Source organism: Oxyura jamaicensis, chromosome 3 (genome assembly GCF_011077185.1).
Source record: "Oxyura jamaicensis isolate SHBP4307 breed ruddy duck chromosome 3, BPBGC_Ojam_1.0, whole genome shotgun sequence".
NCBI lineage: Eukaryota > Metazoa > Chordata > Aves > Anseriformes > Anatidae > Oxyura > Oxyura jamaicensis.
The window spans coordinates 14742772-14758887 of record NC_048895.1 but is presented as its reverse complement, the minus strand read 5'-3'; the positions used below and the strand labels follow the sequence as shown (position 1 = coordinate 14758887).

Here is a 16116-nt window from a genome sequence, read left to right as displayed (position 1 = left end):
TAGGCACTGGGATGGGTTGCCCAGGGAGGTGGTGGAGTCACCGTCCCTGGGGGTGTTCAAGGAAAGGCTGGACGTGGTGCTGAGGAACATGGTTTAGTGGGTGACATTGGTTGTAGGGTTATCGGACCAGATGATCTGGGAGGTCTTTTCCAACCGTAATGATTTTGTAATCCTGTCACAAAACGAGCCTCACGGACATCCACTCTGACCACTCACGGCTCCAAAAGAGCCCCACCCGCCCTCGTCCCGGCCCCTCAACGGGAGCGCGGCGGCCCCCACCGCGCCTGCGCACCCCAGCCCCGTCGCCACGGCGACAGCGGAACCGCGACGAGTCGCTGCCTCGCAACATGTCGCTGCCCGAGCCGCTGAGGCGGCGGCTGGGCTCCTTCAGCCGCACCGTCTTCACCGACAGCCGCGGCGCCGGCCCGCCGCTCCCGGGCGACCGCGCAGGTAATCGGCCCGCCCGCAGCAAACATGGCGGCGGGGGCAACCGGGGCGGCTGGGGAGTGCTTGCCAGCAAGCAAGATGGCGGCGCCAAGCTTCATCTGGCGGCCGTTGGGGCAGTTGTGGGCGGTGAGGGGAAGGCGCCTCGCTCCCGAAAAGTGGATAGGGGCGGGATGGCGGCGGTGCCGACCCCGGCTTGGAGGGGAACCCCATCGCCCTCCACCAAGCCCGGGCAATGCCCGTGAAAAGGGAAGATGCCTTGCACACCAGGTCTGGTTTCACCGCCAATAATTTAGTGTGAGTTAGTGAATATCTTCTGGAGTAGAGCAAGCACAGTTTAAGCATCACCCTACACTTACCATGCTGTAGTGTTGTAGGCTTAGGGCTGGTTTCCTGGATGCTTAAAATACTCAAGAGGTTGATTTAAAGTCTGTTGTACAGGATACATTATACGCATCTTTACAGTGCTGGAAGAGGGTTTGTGTGAAATATTACAGGTAAAACCTATTGTTAGTCACACACCAGATACTCAGACCTCCAAAATAAAAAAATACAAAGAATTTATAGGGAACAGCAAGAACAAATAAAAGAGCCGAGTTACTGGTTTAAGGTCAATATCCCTACACAGTTTGGACACAAGACACTCAAAGCTCGAAGAGGTACACCAAGCTACAGTTTAATAGCAAGATCTCAAACAACGAAGTACCAGCTTCCCTTCTTTCAGATCTACTGTAAGGACTAATAACTATTCAACACATTGCCAGTGAAACCTGCAGGCTAACATGCCCCTTTTTCATACCTTTGGAGTGAGGAGTGACGGTAGCCATGAAAACAAACCATCTACATAGGAAGGTAATGTTTGTAGAAGTTAACATGCAAATTTTAACTGATAAATCAGTTCTTAGGTGATAAAATTAATCAAAAAGTCACTTCGGGATAGGAGGGCGCATTTTCTTTGTATAGTTATGCCACTAGCTATACTGCTCATATTGATAAATTACATGATCTGGTAACCAAACAACATTTTTCTAGGCTCAAAGAATATTTTTTTTTAGAAATTTCTTTTCAGATTCCTTTTATGAAAACTCCTACCTGCGTATTCAGCCCATGGAAAGCAACAGCAAATGTACTGTTAGTTTCTTTGAGATCAGGATTTCAAATCTTAAGTTTACACGTAGATACTTCCGTGAGTTGACCTAGCATGAAAGAATTGGCCTTAGCAGTAGTCCTTTTAAAAAAAATGAAAAATCCAGAATATAAGTACAAGTTCAATTAGGGATAGAAAATGAATTAGAATTGTCTTGTATTGCTAAGCATTCTCATTGAAAAGATAATTTTAAAACTTGAGCAGAAGTTACAAATACCACTGTTGCATCGATGAAACCTTTAATGTACCTCAAACATCGTCATTGCCATTGAAATTAGAGCTCTTGGCTTCTGTTTTTGAATATCATTATGAACTATTAAATGTTCATCCAATGCGTATTATGTAGTTACGTAGTGACTTGTAATTGGTCTTTTTTGTTGTTGAAAAATAAAATAGTTTTGGAATTCCACCTCAGTGCCCTCCAAAATCAACAATTAGAACATTACTTTGAGGTTGAGAGACTGATGCATTAGGACAGCAGGAACAAATTTAGGTAGATAGCAAAACTGAAGTACCTATAGATTTTCATTCCTTTGTAGATTGTAGCAAAGTGCTGATGCTTAAAAATGGGATTATTAAACCAGGATATTGGTTGTCTTGCACTTTCTATTTCAGTATAACAAATTCCTGCCCCTCACACCCTACCCTTAAGGTCTGTCCTAGTTCTGTTCCCAAACCCTCCTCCCTTCCCACCTAGTCTAGTAGCTACCATGAATACTTCTGCAACTGTCATAAAGACTTCTGGAACAGACTGTACCAGGCTGCATGTTACTGGACTGGAAAGAGGGATGCCAGACTGAGATGGAACACAGACAGGTATGAAAATGGTTGGAAGATACAGAATGAGACAGTAATGTCAGAAGAGAAGTGGCTCTGAGTCTGGAAGCAAAAAAGTGTAGCTGTCAGTCTGAGTTTCAATTGATCATCATCATTGTAGCAGACAGACAGAAGACTTGAATACAAATCAACAGGTCACAATAAATACTTTCTAATCTTGCTTAGTTTTTAGTTAGTGCTTCTTAGAGCTTAGCTTCACTTACCAAGCGAGGAAATGTGTCTATATTTGGGGAAAATTAGAGAAATGGGACTGCTGGTAATGGAAGTAAATGGGTTGCAGTATCAGTTGACTATGGCAATGAAACTTCACCCATTAAAAATGAACAATTCCTTGGAATGGCCTTTTAAATTTTTCCTTATTTTCAGCTTAATCTTTTAGATCTATAATTAAATGGTAAATATAGAATGTGCAGCCTGCAGAGTTCAGTATTTACTGTTCTCTACATTAAAGAGAACAAAATGTGTTGATACGGTCTTGAATAAGTTTAAATTCTTGAATACTTGAATAAGTATTTGAAATTCTCAAGAACTAAAAGCATTACAAGTTTCTTGCAAGCCTGCTCTCTAGCATTAAGTCCCTACACAAGAAGATCCTGTACAAAACAAGGATAATTCAGTATGTACTCATTTCAATTTTGACCATTCTCTTAAGAACAGCAATAAAAATACCACCTAATATTTATGCAGTATCAGTATACAGCAATACTTGAGCTAAGCCTATTAGTCAGATAGTTGATTAGGTGGTAGCTTATAGTTTTACTCCACAATCAGACACTTGGCTTGAATTTATGATAAAGCAATAAAATTTCTGTATTCTGTGTACTGGAAGTTACCTTAGATTCCAGAAAATAGTGTAGCCTAAGATAGGGTAGTTTTTGTTCTTGATACGTGAAAATCCTTTTCTCAATATTTAACTTGATTGAGACAGGTGTTAATGCTCTTGCTTGAAGCTAAGATAGAGCATAATCTTTGTCTGAACTATGGTACAAACTAGGAGTGATAAAAGCTTCTGTTTATCTACAGATAATGAAATAGTTTCCAGTTTACCACTACAGATGTCCCTCTATTTCAACGTTTATTTTTTCCCCTTTTGGTGGCTCAGCAGTGTTGTCATGCTCCAGCTGAAGGTAAGTCCTGAAGGAAAGTAGTTATTTATAAGTGTAATGTTTCTGATCAAACACCTCCCCATATGGAGATGGTGCTCACTGACATTAGGAGCTAGTAGGTTTATTTTTGATTTGCTTGAAACTGGAGGCTCAAAAGTATTTGAAGGCCAATACAACACTGTAAACTTACAGTAGCATACAGCGTCTTCGTTTAACCACAGATGACACGTTATAAAACAGCATGGCAGAAATTTCTACTCTCTTCTTCCCTCTAGTATCCAGTCCTGTCAGATTACTACAAGTTCATTCTGGTCACAGTCATGATCCTAGCCTCCCTAATAGAGATCATTCGACTGTACCTGGGATACATGGGCAACCTGCAGGAGAAGGTATGTTACTACACATACATTTTATTTTGTGCAGGAGAGCTTTTTGAAGTTGAACTTAAATAAAACGGCATGACAGTTCATTCAGGAGATTTTAAGTTGAGGTTATTTCTGATTTACAGCCTGCATCTTGTATTACCTTGGTACCAGGTTCCATTAACTTTTGTGGACTCCAAGAAGTTCACCCTCAGAGGGGACCCCTCTCACTCCTCCAAACTGTTTATCAGAAAAAGAGAAGTACTGTTAAAAATCTGGTATATGGAAATGTTAAGCCACCTCACTTTGCCATTTCATATTATTTCCTGTGTTTTAGAAGATTATAAATAAGTGGTCTTGTATTTTTTCATCTCCAACTGCCAGTTTTTAAAGTTGATATCTTCCTGTTATAGGTCCCTGAGCTGGCTGGGTTTTGGCTCCTGACTCTCCTCCTGCAGTTACCTATAATTCTCTTCTTGCTATTTAATGAAGGTTTGAAAATTCTGCCACTGGAAAGATCAGTCAATATCATCTTTGCCCTCTTCCTAATCTTCCAAGTCATTGCAGCCTTTGTCACCCTGAAGAGAATGGTGAACAAACTGGCAACTCACTTCCGCCTTAATGAATTTGACAGGCTAGAGGAACACCCTGTGCATGATTTCTACAGCCTGAGTTAAGAGAGTACAGTGTCCAGGGCTGCTAGGGGCCCATGCTGAGGAGCTTCACATAACAAATGCTGGCTGGGGATCACACACCAATGGCCTGAGAAGCCAACAGAGGCAGTCCTCATGCTGCCATAGCTCTGTTTTTGTTTCATTGCGTCATTATCAATCTTCCTACTTCAGAGACATTAAAAAAAAATAGATCTTGCTCAAGAGCCAACATTAAGCCTCAGAGAAGAGATTCACACTGCAAGAAAAAAAAATTGTAGCTTGCTGAGAGGACCAATTCATCTGTGCTCTGTTACTGCATAAAGTACCTACAGAGTAGGTTTGGTGGCTTTGACATTTTAAAAAGTCATGTGCCATTTCTAAAGAACAGAAGACTATTTTCCTAAATGTTTGCACAGAAATATTTTGTTTACAATAAATCCTTTGTACATGTTTGCATTGATAGTTTCCTCTCTATTCTTCCAGGTGTTGTGGGTGTTTAAAGTCTAGTATCACAGTTAAGAAAAAAATAAGAACATAGGGAAAGTTCAAGTCCCAGGAAGAACAGCAGGGATGTCAGTGATGAGACAGTAAGGAAAGACCAGAATTTGAGGTGGTCTTCAAGGTAATTCCAGCACTAGGAATTCCTTACTAATCAACCAGGAATCAAGTTTAAAAAGTATTCTCTGATCAGAACTCCTACGCTCCTATTCTTTGGCTTAGCTAGAGTTTTAACTATCAAGCTGTTCAAAATGGATGGTGCAATTTTCTCATACAGGAGATCCAATAAGTCAGCAGTAACAAAATTATAGCCATAAAAAAATTGGTTTGTATCACTGAAGGCAGAGCATGTTTCTTGCAAGCCAGGACATATACCAAGGTCCTCTCATTCCTCTCTGTATTAATGTCTGGACTACTTCAGTTTTAGTAACAGCTCAGTGTTAGTTTTTTTTTTTTTTTTTTTTGTCAAGAGGGATGAAAATCAGAATTAAAATACATTTTTCATATGAATCCTTTGAGTTTTCAGTTGGGCAAGAGCAGTCAGGTTTTCTTGGAGCTGGCACAAACATCCAGACTGCTCAAAGTAAGGTAAAGAAGTCTAACATGAAAAAGACACAGTATGCTTAAAGCTGTTGTGTATTTAAAGTTCAAAGAACCTATAGCAAAAAGAAGGCATTTATCTTTGTTTCATGTATTCATTTTTCAGTGTATGAGTGAACGGTGTTCTTCACTGTATGAGTGAATCCAATTCTACTAAATTTTCTGGTTTTTTTTTTTCCCCATTTTTTTACTGTAAAGCATGTATTATCAAAGCACATACTCCTTTGCTTTTAAACAAACTATGACTACTGCCAACAACAGAATTAGCTATTGTGCAGAAAAAGAAAATTTCTTTATAAGAATCTCTAAGAATCTCTCACAATTAATATAAAACATTTGAAGCCCATCATCTAAAATCTGCAAGAGAGAAAGTGAGGTTTAAGTAGAACTTAGATCATTTGAAAAACAGTTTTACAACATTAGAAACCCCTTGTAAAAACATTTGTAACTGATACAATATGAAAATATGTGCAACATTCCTATCAGCTACAGTACTGCAGAGTTCCAAGGCTGGGGCTGATGAGGTACAGGAGAAGCTTGGTAGGATCCATTACAGTAACAGATGACAGTATAATGGGTCCTGACAGGCCAAGCAGAAATATCAAAAACCTTTGAGCCTATTTTCCTCCTGTAATTGTGGAGCGTAACTCAGATGTCTTAGTGCCTCTGTAGCCATAGAGCTTCTTCCTGGCCCAGTGCAAGGGTCTAATACCAAAGGCTGCCCTTCCTTGCAAAGGATGGAGGGTAGACCTCCAAGGAGCTCACCTCCACCACTAAGAAAACCTGGCTGTTACAGAAACACAGGTTAACAAAAAGCAATACAGAAGTTGAGCCCTGCTAGCTTGCAATGCCTTTCAATAGTTCATTGAAAGGAACGTAGGGAATCAAAGAAATCAGCATCTTTTCTTTCAGTGCACCTGATCTCCAAACCTGCCTTTGATCTCATTAACAGCACAAGCATCAAACAGCTTAGAAGAAACTTAAGGACAGTTGACATCCCTCCTGCCCTGCACGTAGCTTGCCTGTTCCCCTTATTAAAAGCCCACTGTGGGACAGGGCGGGTATTACCAGGGAGGTACATGGAAATGCTACAATAAACCAAGCTCTGAAGAGACAGAGAATATACCTGTAGTAATCTAATCTCTTGCCTTAACTAGGGAATGCCACATTCTTTGGTTTTCTTCTCTGTATCACCGTAAGAAGTTTTAAATGTTAAACTCTGTTGTAAGATAAGAGCGTAATGGTTGGGAATGTTTTTGACACCACATACATCACATACAACATGATAAAGATTGGGGGGGAGCTAACCACACACCAATACTGACAACAAGGAAGTGGCCTCCAGGCTTAAGGCTGTGAGATGCGACTCAAAATCCTTGCTTTTAGTGATAAGGAAACTACAGGCTTGGAAGATCAAATTGCCATGTAAGACAATTATCAGGAACCAAAGATACAGGGACACACACTTCTCTGCTGGAGAGACAGGCAGAATATTGATGAGGTGGATACAGAGAACAGCATTCAGAGAAACTGTTAGAAATAAGAGTTGCCTGGAAATGCTAAAAGGTAGAAACCAGCCTGGAATGTGAAGCTTCAGCAACGATTTTGATCAGTCCAAGATCTCTGGATTGTCTCTGCTCAGGTTTCCTACCAGACCCCGTAGTCATTTCATCATTACCAGCTCGAGCATTTAATTATGAAGAAAGCCTGCAAGTACTTAGAAACTTACATCCACAATCTACAGCTGCATTTTTTCCCAATGAGTTTCACCACTTCTCACATACCCAGAGACAGGATAAAATTATGGTAGTGCTCCAGGAAGACAGAACAACAAATTCAGAATTGCACTAGGGCTCAGCAAACTTGCTGAGGATGCACTCCATCTCGCTGTCCATGACACCAACAAAGATGTTAAACAGCACTGGTCCCAGTACTGACCCCTGAGGAACACCACTCATCACTGATCTCCATTTGGACATCAAGCCATTGACCACAACAACTCTTTGAGTGTGACCACCCGGCCAATTCCTTGCCCACCGAGCGGTCCATCCATCAAACCCACATCTCTCCAATTTAGAGACAAGGATGTCATGGGGGGAACAGCGTAGAATGCTTTGCGCTAGTCCAGGTAGATGATGTCAGTTGCTCTTCCCCTATCCACCAGTGCTGTAACCCAATTGTAGAAGGGCAACGGATTTGTCCAGCACAACCTGCCCTTACTGAAGTCACGTTGGCTGTCTCCAATCACCTCCTTATTTTCCATGTGCCTTAGCATAGTTTTGAGGACAATCTGCTCCATGCTCTTGCCAGGCACAGAGCTGAGACTGACTGGCCTGTAGTTCCCTGGGTCTTCCTTTTTCCCCCTTTTTAAAAAAATTGAGGTTAGGTTTCTCCTCTTCCAGTCAGTGAGATTTTCAATGGACTGCCATGTCTTCTTAAATATAATTGTGGCTTAGCAGCTAAATCCACCAGTTCCCTCAGGACCCCTGGATGCATCTCATCACCTGACAGCTATCAGTAGCTTTCCCTTCACAAGCAATAGCTTTGAACAGCAGAAGTCTACACACAGAACTCAACCGCACCGTTTTTTTTATTGTACCTTATTTTATTTTCCCAAGTTAATTGTTAGGAAAGGTCAACAGCCAGTTTGAAGTGAAATCTGTACTTCCTTTAACCAAAGAAGAAAAGTGAAGAACAGGCATGTTACCTTAAAACGCTATTTTTAGATTTCTGATCAATTTGATGGAGTATTTTGTGTTCAAGGCTATAGCTGCTGAGTTGTTAAAACCTGAGGTCAGCATTCACTCCTTGTCAGAAATAGACTTTTGTTAAAGGATTTATTTTTTTTTTAAATAGTATCTGGACTTCCGAGAAGGTGAAATTAAATTTGGAGGAGGATTCACTTAGGTACCTCACTTCGGCCAATCTGATAAGGCAGACTTGAGAGAAGGGACAGATTTGATAAAGACAGTATATGGAAGAAGGGGTGCAGCATTAACCTTCCTGTACCAACAATTCACTCTTACAGATTACTGAAAGGTTTGTACCCAGAAGAATGAGATCATACGCTTCGCTCTTGCCTTTGTCTCATATAAACTAGAATAGAGTTAGTGTTAATCTATAAATAGTTAATGAAGCTAGTAGAATCTGCACCATTACGTGGTCTGATAAGGTAGTCAGTCAACAGTCACGTTTGATAGCTGGGTAAGGCTCCAGAGATCATTTATTTTGGAAAAACTAATTTTGCTTCTCTAGGACAAAGATCAGACAGCAGCAATTAAAAAGGACTTTGTTCAGTGGTTCAAATAAAGCAAAGATAATAGAGAGGTCTGCAGGAGGCAGGCAAAGCAGTCTATAAGGGTCAACTGATAAGAACAAGAAAAAACTATGACAGAATAAATAGGTTCAAGAAGTGTAACATTGAGGGAAAAATTACTATGTTGATGATAGATGCCACTGAAAGAGCAGAGGATTTATTAGAAGGAAATAAGTGTGCTGAGTTACTGGCTTGAAATCTTACAGGGATTCAGAGGAAACACAGTATTTCACCAGTTAAGCAGCAGCTTACAGGTTACAGTTCCACACTCATTAAGTAAATGCAACTTGTGCAGCTTGTTATGAAGAAACATTTATACTCCATAGGATCCAAGATTTGAAAGTAATAAAGATACCATCCTTGGGAAGCACGTACTAGCCAGGAGGATAAGCACAACAGGGAATCCATAGGGAACAACAGAACAAGGCTGGCAGGCAGCTGCAAACACAATCACGCTAAGACCTGTGGCTTCCCCAGTGAACTTCCAAAGTATTACTGACTTCCTTAAGAGCTGCCTTGAGCACCCAGTGTTAGGGAAGGCGTTCCCCCAGTCTGTGAATGAACCACTGTTGTTCTTTAAGGGATAGAAAAGACCCTTCTTTATTCACCTTTGATAGAGTCATGCAACTTCCAAGTCAAAAATTCAAACAAAAATGGTTGAGTTGTTAATTACCATCTTCTCAGTTCATTCAAACCATGCCTTAAGCTAAATTCTTTAGGGTGAGAAGAACATCAGATTCACTTATTCCCAGTCACTCATACTGCTTATGCTAGGGGGATTGATTTAATTCACATTACTCAACACAGGGAAAGGTTGTGGCAGGCTGGAGCTTCAAACAGCCTCTCCTGTCCCATGCAGCTACTGGTCCTCAGCTGCTTAAAGAGGAACCAACAGCTCACAACCAACATGCACCATTCTGGATTGACAATGCATTTGATCTCCTGTTTGTACTGCAAAGGATTCCAGGTTTGAATTATTTTTTTGAAAACACACCAGTTTGAAAATGAAAGCTTGCCATAACCAGAAGTGCTGGAACTGACTGGACAACAGCCCTTTGAACAATACCTTCACTTTCAGATTCAAGTCCTGGAAAATCTAAAGGTCACTCATTTTTTTCCACGTGACTCAGCATAGTTAGCAAGACAAAACAAAAAACAATCAGTTAAAAAAAAAAAAAAAGTGCATTGCCAAGGATCTTCCTAACATCACACAAATCACTCCAACAGCCTATAAAAACTTCCCAGAATTAGCAGAGTAGGAAAATCCTCAGTACGTGGCAGACACTTCATACATGCACCTTAGTTAGGCTTCCCCCCTTAGTCTGAATAGAGCAACAAGAGCTTGGAGTGTCCTCATGCACAGCTAAGCTGGCTGAACAGAAACAGTAATAGAAAAAATTCCAGGTCACCATACCCTTCAAAAATACCTTTGTAAGTTGCCAGCATCGGTCAGCCAAGACAAAGTTACATTCCTAGGCAACGAGCTTCGCCCCAGAATGTAACTCAGAGCTCCTGAGAAAAATTACACCACCTTGGAAAGTTACCTCCAGAAGAACAAGCTTTATAACACCAGGGAAGAAGGGTTACATAGCCTCAGTCTTCACCCCAGCTAGGAACAACTTCAAGAGTGTCTTGCAACCCTGATGAACTCAAAAATCAGAGTTAGTGGGTTGAATGGAGACAGCTGTGTGGGATACCCTGGGTGTAACTGTGGCCCTTTAGCAGATGTCTCCTCGTGCCCCACACACAAGGGCACCAGGGGACTGTCCGGGTGAACCACTCCAGTCTGCCACATTGAGGGGCATGGGATGGGAGTAAGTATGCTCGGCTGATGTGTTCCACCACAAAGAATCTCTACTCAGTTGTGACATCTGACAATGATTTCCTTACAATTTATATTTTTAAACCAATCACACCACAAGAAATGAGAGTCTTGTGTTAGTCATTAAAAGGCTAATGCACTGTGCCTGAAAATGTGTGTGTAATCCTCAAATAGAAAAATAATTCCCTCTTCCACCTCTACACAATATATACAGTCTAGTACTATGAGTAACAAGCAAGCAGATGAACACATCCCACTCCATACACACATTAACTTTTAGCCAGCAAGAGGGATTATTAAATAATCAGTCATTTATTCAGAACTCAGTGATTTCATCTGCCAAAAATAAATCACAGCTTGTCCGGTTATTTTCATAGAGCTGCTTTGGCTGACAGATAGCAGAAGCACCACGCTGCTTCTACAAAGACGCTTGCTTTCATGTGTTAGCATCCTAGGAGCAGAGTGACAGGGCTGTGCAAGCTGTATTTCTCTAAACAAAGAGGCACCATCCCATTAGGATCACCTTGACCCCCAGTTCTGGGCGTGTGGTGGGGTTTGCATGGTTAGCATGCTTCATATCTGCAACCATGTCCTGGCTGAACACCTGCAGGGCGATGGGACCATACAGAGGTTCCCTGCTCTTTCACCACTGCCGTCAGTAATGGAAACATTTCCAGGTTGCTGACTTTGGAGAATATTGATTTTTTCCTCTTCCCCAGTTAGAGAGAATGCAATCCCAGCTGCTTAAATCAGGGTCCCAGTATTAGCTGCCTGCCTGCCTTTGTATGTGACCACCTCTCACACTGAGCAAGCACAGAGGGCGGCCACAAATTTCCTAGAACTGGGGTGTGTGGGAAAAATTAAAAAGCTCTAAAAGCCATGAAAATAAAATGGACAAACAATTAATTACAAAAATTCTGATAAGGCAGCAGCAAAAGGATTAGCCAGGCTGGTCACAGTCAGCAACAGTGAAATGTGACACAATAAAAAATCAGTTATTGAGTTAGGACCGCCCTAGGATACAAAAGACCGAAACGAAGGAAAGCTCTGGATTACTTTGTTCTTGAATAATGATTTATTTTTTTCAGAAGCATGAAACATTACAGTGATAAGCAGAGACTGGTAAAGAAAAGTAACTGAGGAATAGTCTGCAAGGGATTGTTTAAGATGCACTGAATGAATAATTTTTTTCAGTCCTAAACATCCACTGCAACATATTTGCCCGCGTTCACATTTGTCAGTATAGCTTGAATTATATGTTGCAAAAGGACTGGTGCTGGTCCAGAAAGGCAAGAGAGCAGCGGAATGGCTCCCCTTGCTCCCCGGACAGCGGGTTCCCACCTTCTGTGTTTGAGCGGTCATTCCTCCCGCCCCAAGGTCAGTCCCCAGCACAGGGCAGCTTTAGGACCAGAGAGCCTCTTCGGCTGCCCCCAGCACAAATGCGGCCATTGGTGCTGCTGCCCTGTCAATGGGGATATTAACTGATATTAAACCTCTGACAGAAAGATGGACCCTCGGTGGGGACCCAGGGAAGGGTTATGTTTGTGTTTTTAATCTCACCACATGGCCAGCTGCCACTGTGGTAGGCCGCTGAGGCTGTATTGCTGGCAGTTAATCAGGCAGCCAGCAGCTTGGATTTTTAGTGCTGGCTGACAGCCAGTTGCTGATATCCTGGCCCTACGTGGTCACCAGCTGTGACAGGAGCTTGAGCAGGACCTCTGCACCTCATCTACCTTCATGCTACCGCTGCACATGTCCCAGAGCAAAAGCAAAACCAGAGCAAGCAGAGCTGAGGATGTACATCGTCCCCCTTGAGTGAGAAATCAGGTGTCTTCCTCCAAGCCCAGCACCCTGGGTAAGTACAACTCATTTCTCATGACACCTGCAGAAACTGTTGACCTCAAACAGTATCACCTGGAATAATTTCATCCTCCAAAGGGGTTTGCACCGTTTTTGTTTTGTTTTCAGAAGTCCAGACACTCAAAAATTGATATTGCTCTGTTTCAAGCTTAAATAAATAAACAAATAATTTTTATAAAAAAAATTAAAAAAATGCTAAACCTTTCAGGGAGAAAAGAGAGAGAGGGTATTTTCTTGCGAAAAATAAAAATAATAATAATAAAAAATCCATAGCTGCACTTCTAAGGAGAGCAGAAAGACCATCCTTCTCTGCACAGCATCTCTTTCAGGTAAGATCTCTCCACATCGCCCTGCTGAACAAATGATTAAACAACAAGTAATTTCTGCTTCTTCACGCTTAGAGAATCAAGAAGTTTAGAAAAATTGCATAGTGCTTTGAGCCACTTTACTGCTTTGTTAGCACTTCGGGAATCAGGCAGTGAACGAGTGCCAGTGTGGGTCTGAAGGCTGGCGGACCCTTCTCCGAAAGCCTTTCAAGCTGACTCTGCTCACCGCATGCCCTGCGTGATGCAGCGTTTCCCATTTTATACTGTCAGATCACCATCCCACGTATTCAGAGGACACCATTTCCCTAATTTTTACACTCATAGGAGAACGAGGCACTTTTCCAGGCACACGTGGCTCGGCCCTGCAGAAAACCCAGTGCTGTTCATCTGAAGAACAAGCACGTGCAGCTGGTTCGGTGCCTCAGCTCGGGTGCCCACGCTGGGCATGCAAGCAGCTGTGCAGGGATGGCACTGTTATTTAGCACCCGTTTAATAGAGGTAGGCTGCCAGACACAGAATTGGTCCTGCTCTCAGTTCTGCATGGTTTTGGTGCGTTAGACATGAGTGGTGCTTCTCAGAGCTGTGTTCAGGACCATTCTCAGGGTCTTTTTTTTTTTTTAAAAAAAAAAAAAAAAAACAAAAAAAAAAAAAAAAAAACAAAAAAAAAAACATTGGCTTCACTGTCAGCAGCATGCACTTACATGGATGCTGTTGCCTGGACCCTTTTGGAAGAAAAATAATTGCTGGAAATACCTTCTATTCTGTTTTCTGCCAGCAGAGGGGTAGTCCAGCTTCTCTCTTGCTAGCAATGTAAGAAATCCCTATTGTAATATCTAGTGCTCATTATCCTCGTCAATAGCTTCCTGATCCTTTGCAATGTATGAGGAAGCTGTAGCAGGAGAGCAAGCACTCACAATTTCAGTGGATTGGGCTTTAATTCACTGCTGAGGCTTCCCAAGTCATCTAAACCCTCTATCTCAGGCGCTTTCATTCTCCTGAAAATGGAAAAAAATAAGCAGTCTGCATCCAAACCTGCAAATGGGGAGAGTCAGTGTGTGTGGGCGTAGCTTAGCTCGCCACCAGCCAGTTAGGATAGAAAAGGGATTATCTTCCTCCTCCTCTACGGCTGGGAGAAATTAGGAGCAAACAGACCCAGACTGTAAAGCAGCGCATCATCTAGTGAACAGAGCTGCCAACAAAAAGCGCTTTTGCAAAATTTCTGGTTTGTCACATTATAAGTGGGAAACCAGCATCTTTAATTTTCAGAAAGTGTCAAATATTGCCTTCAGAGACTAAAATCTGACTACACCAAATGCTCCCAGGCTGTACCTCCGGAACCCTGTCAGGTCTGTCCCATGATCCAAACAGGTCGTGGTACTGCAACCTGTGCTGCAGTGTCACTGCCCCTCACGGCACGGAGAGGAGAGTGTGACAAGGTCTGGGAACACGGAAATCTGAGAATAATAGAATTGCACATCATCATCATGGTGATATCAACCACGTCCTCAGTGCAGCAAATCTTCATGTGTGCAGCCAGCCCCGAAGAGAGCCACTTAGGCTCCGTATGTTAAAAACCTCTTCAATACATTTAAGCTGCTGCACTGATTTAACATCCAGCCACATGCAGATGTTTTCCTGCTTCATTCTCCACCCTTACTCCTTCCCTCTCTGAGCATGCCGAGATCACTGCGTGTCCCAAAAAAATACATAAAATAAAAGAGCTGAGTACATCCAAACCCATGATTACACAGTCCCACGGCCAACTACCACAAATCAGACTGACAAGAACTGGGGGAAAAAATAGAGCTCAAACACCCATACCAAGTCAAGCCACAGTTAATGTGAATAATTTCAAGGGCAGGTCCAAAATGCACATACCAGCACAAATATTTTGATGATCTCAGCCGAGAGACTCCACCTCTCCCTCTTCGGGGCTGCAAACAAAGTTAGGTCACTGGAAAAACTTCTGGAACTGAAGTACCCCGGCAGCAGAACACGCTCTTCCTTGTGGTTGTAATCATTACAGCTTTTATTGAAGCAAAAAATATTGTAAAAAATTGGATAAAACCAGAATGTTTAGCGGGATTTTTATTTTTTTAAGCTAACTTCAAAGCTAAATGTTATCCTTAGGATGCTCTTAAAGCCATTTTGGTAGGATTGTATTAGTAAGAAGAAATTTTCTTGTGGTGGAGTCACTCTGAAGCACCTGGAGGGACTTCTGGATGTGGGGACAAGGTGGCAGTGCCTGCACATCGCCTGCACATCGCCTGCTCATCCTGCAGCACCCACGACACAGCTGGCGGCTGTGCAAGAATTTGGAGGAAGAGCTATAATTACATCTCTGCACCAGTAATTATGTGTATTTCACACAGCTGAGCAGATGTCGTGGGGTACAATAGGTGCTGTGAAGAATACTCATTTATTAAGTAATTTATAGCATAATAATTAACAGCTAATCACTTGCAAGTTAAGATGCTCTGGGAACTAACCCAATTCGCAGTGTGTGCTGCCTCCTTCCAGGAAATCTCGCTGTTTAGACAGTGCTCCTCTGCTGCACCCCAGCAGAGCCCTTGCTTGCACACACACACCTGCAGGTAATAACTGGGTACGTGGCAGCGGCGCTAACGAAGAAATCAAACTCTCGTGTGCCACATCGTGATATCCACGCAGCAGGGTGGGGAGCACGTGCTGCTGAAGGCATAGGAAAGGGAGGAAAAGGGTTTTACACCGTGATCTGCTGTAGAAGAAAACCACCATCTTTTTTTTTTTTGTTACAGCTGAGCAGGCTTCATTTCTCTGCCTGAAGGTGGATACAAGCCAGGGGCTTTCCCTGCCTGCAGTGCCCTGTGGTGCCCGTGCTGCAGGGCCTGACCTGCGCCTGCTCCAGCAGAACAGCTCCAGCCGAACTGGGGAGATGTGGGGTAACTCAGAGCCTCCCTTTCAGGGAGTGTCCCCTCATTCCTGCATCGCAAGACAAGCCATAGGATATATAGCACTCCCAGCGCCTTTTATTTCTTTGCTCTTGAAGTCACACCAGTCCCAGAGCTTTTTATCCAGGGGCCTCTCCAAACCGAAATCATTTCCATCATCCTCCCAGTCCAACTGGCTTCGTTTTTGAAAAACAGCAATAAGCTGAAGCCATTTT

At 42.6% G+C, this 16116-nt stretch overlaps 1 protein-coding gene across 2 annotated transcripts; it reads left to right on the top strand.

Annotated features, from left to right (window-relative positions):
• The first annotated feature begins 283 nt into the window (after positions 1 to 283).
• TMEM17 (transmembrane protein 17) lies at positions 284 to 5009 on the top strand. Of its 2 annotated transcripts, none has more exons than XM_035322068.1 (4): positions 284 to 450; positions 3452 to 3555; positions 3810 to 3923; positions 4310 to 5009. In XM_035322068.1, the coding sequence occupies exons 1-4, from the start codon at positions 348 to 350 to the stop codon at positions 4571 to 4573; spliced, it is 585 nt and encodes a 194-aa protein (XP_035177959.1). In that variant the 5' UTR covers positions 284 to 347; the 3' UTR covers positions 4574 to 5009. The 2 variants fall into 2 exon arrangements, with proteins under 2 accessions (XP_035177959.1, XP_035177960.1); XM_035322069.1 differs by having other exon boundaries at positions 312 to 450; positions 2289 to 3555.
• The last annotated feature ends 11107 nt before the right edge of the window (positions 5010 to 16116 follow it).

What these genes read in the sequence shown, in the direction of transcription:
- TMEM17 (XM_035322068.1), top strand. Translation starts at nt 348, where the DNA reads ATGTCGCTGCCCGAGCCGCTGAGGCGGCGGCTGGGCTCCTTCAGCCGC. An exon ending in GCTCCCGGGCGACCGCGCAG is followed by an intron (nt 451 to 3,451) that starts GTAATCGGCCCG and finishes GTTTATCTACAG; the next exon opens with ATAATGAAATAGTTTCCAGT. An exon ending in TTGTCATGCTCCAGCTGAAG is followed by an intron (nt 3,556 to 3,809) that starts GTAAGTCCTGAA and finishes TCTTCCCTCTAG; the next exon opens with TATCCAGTCCTGTCAGATTA.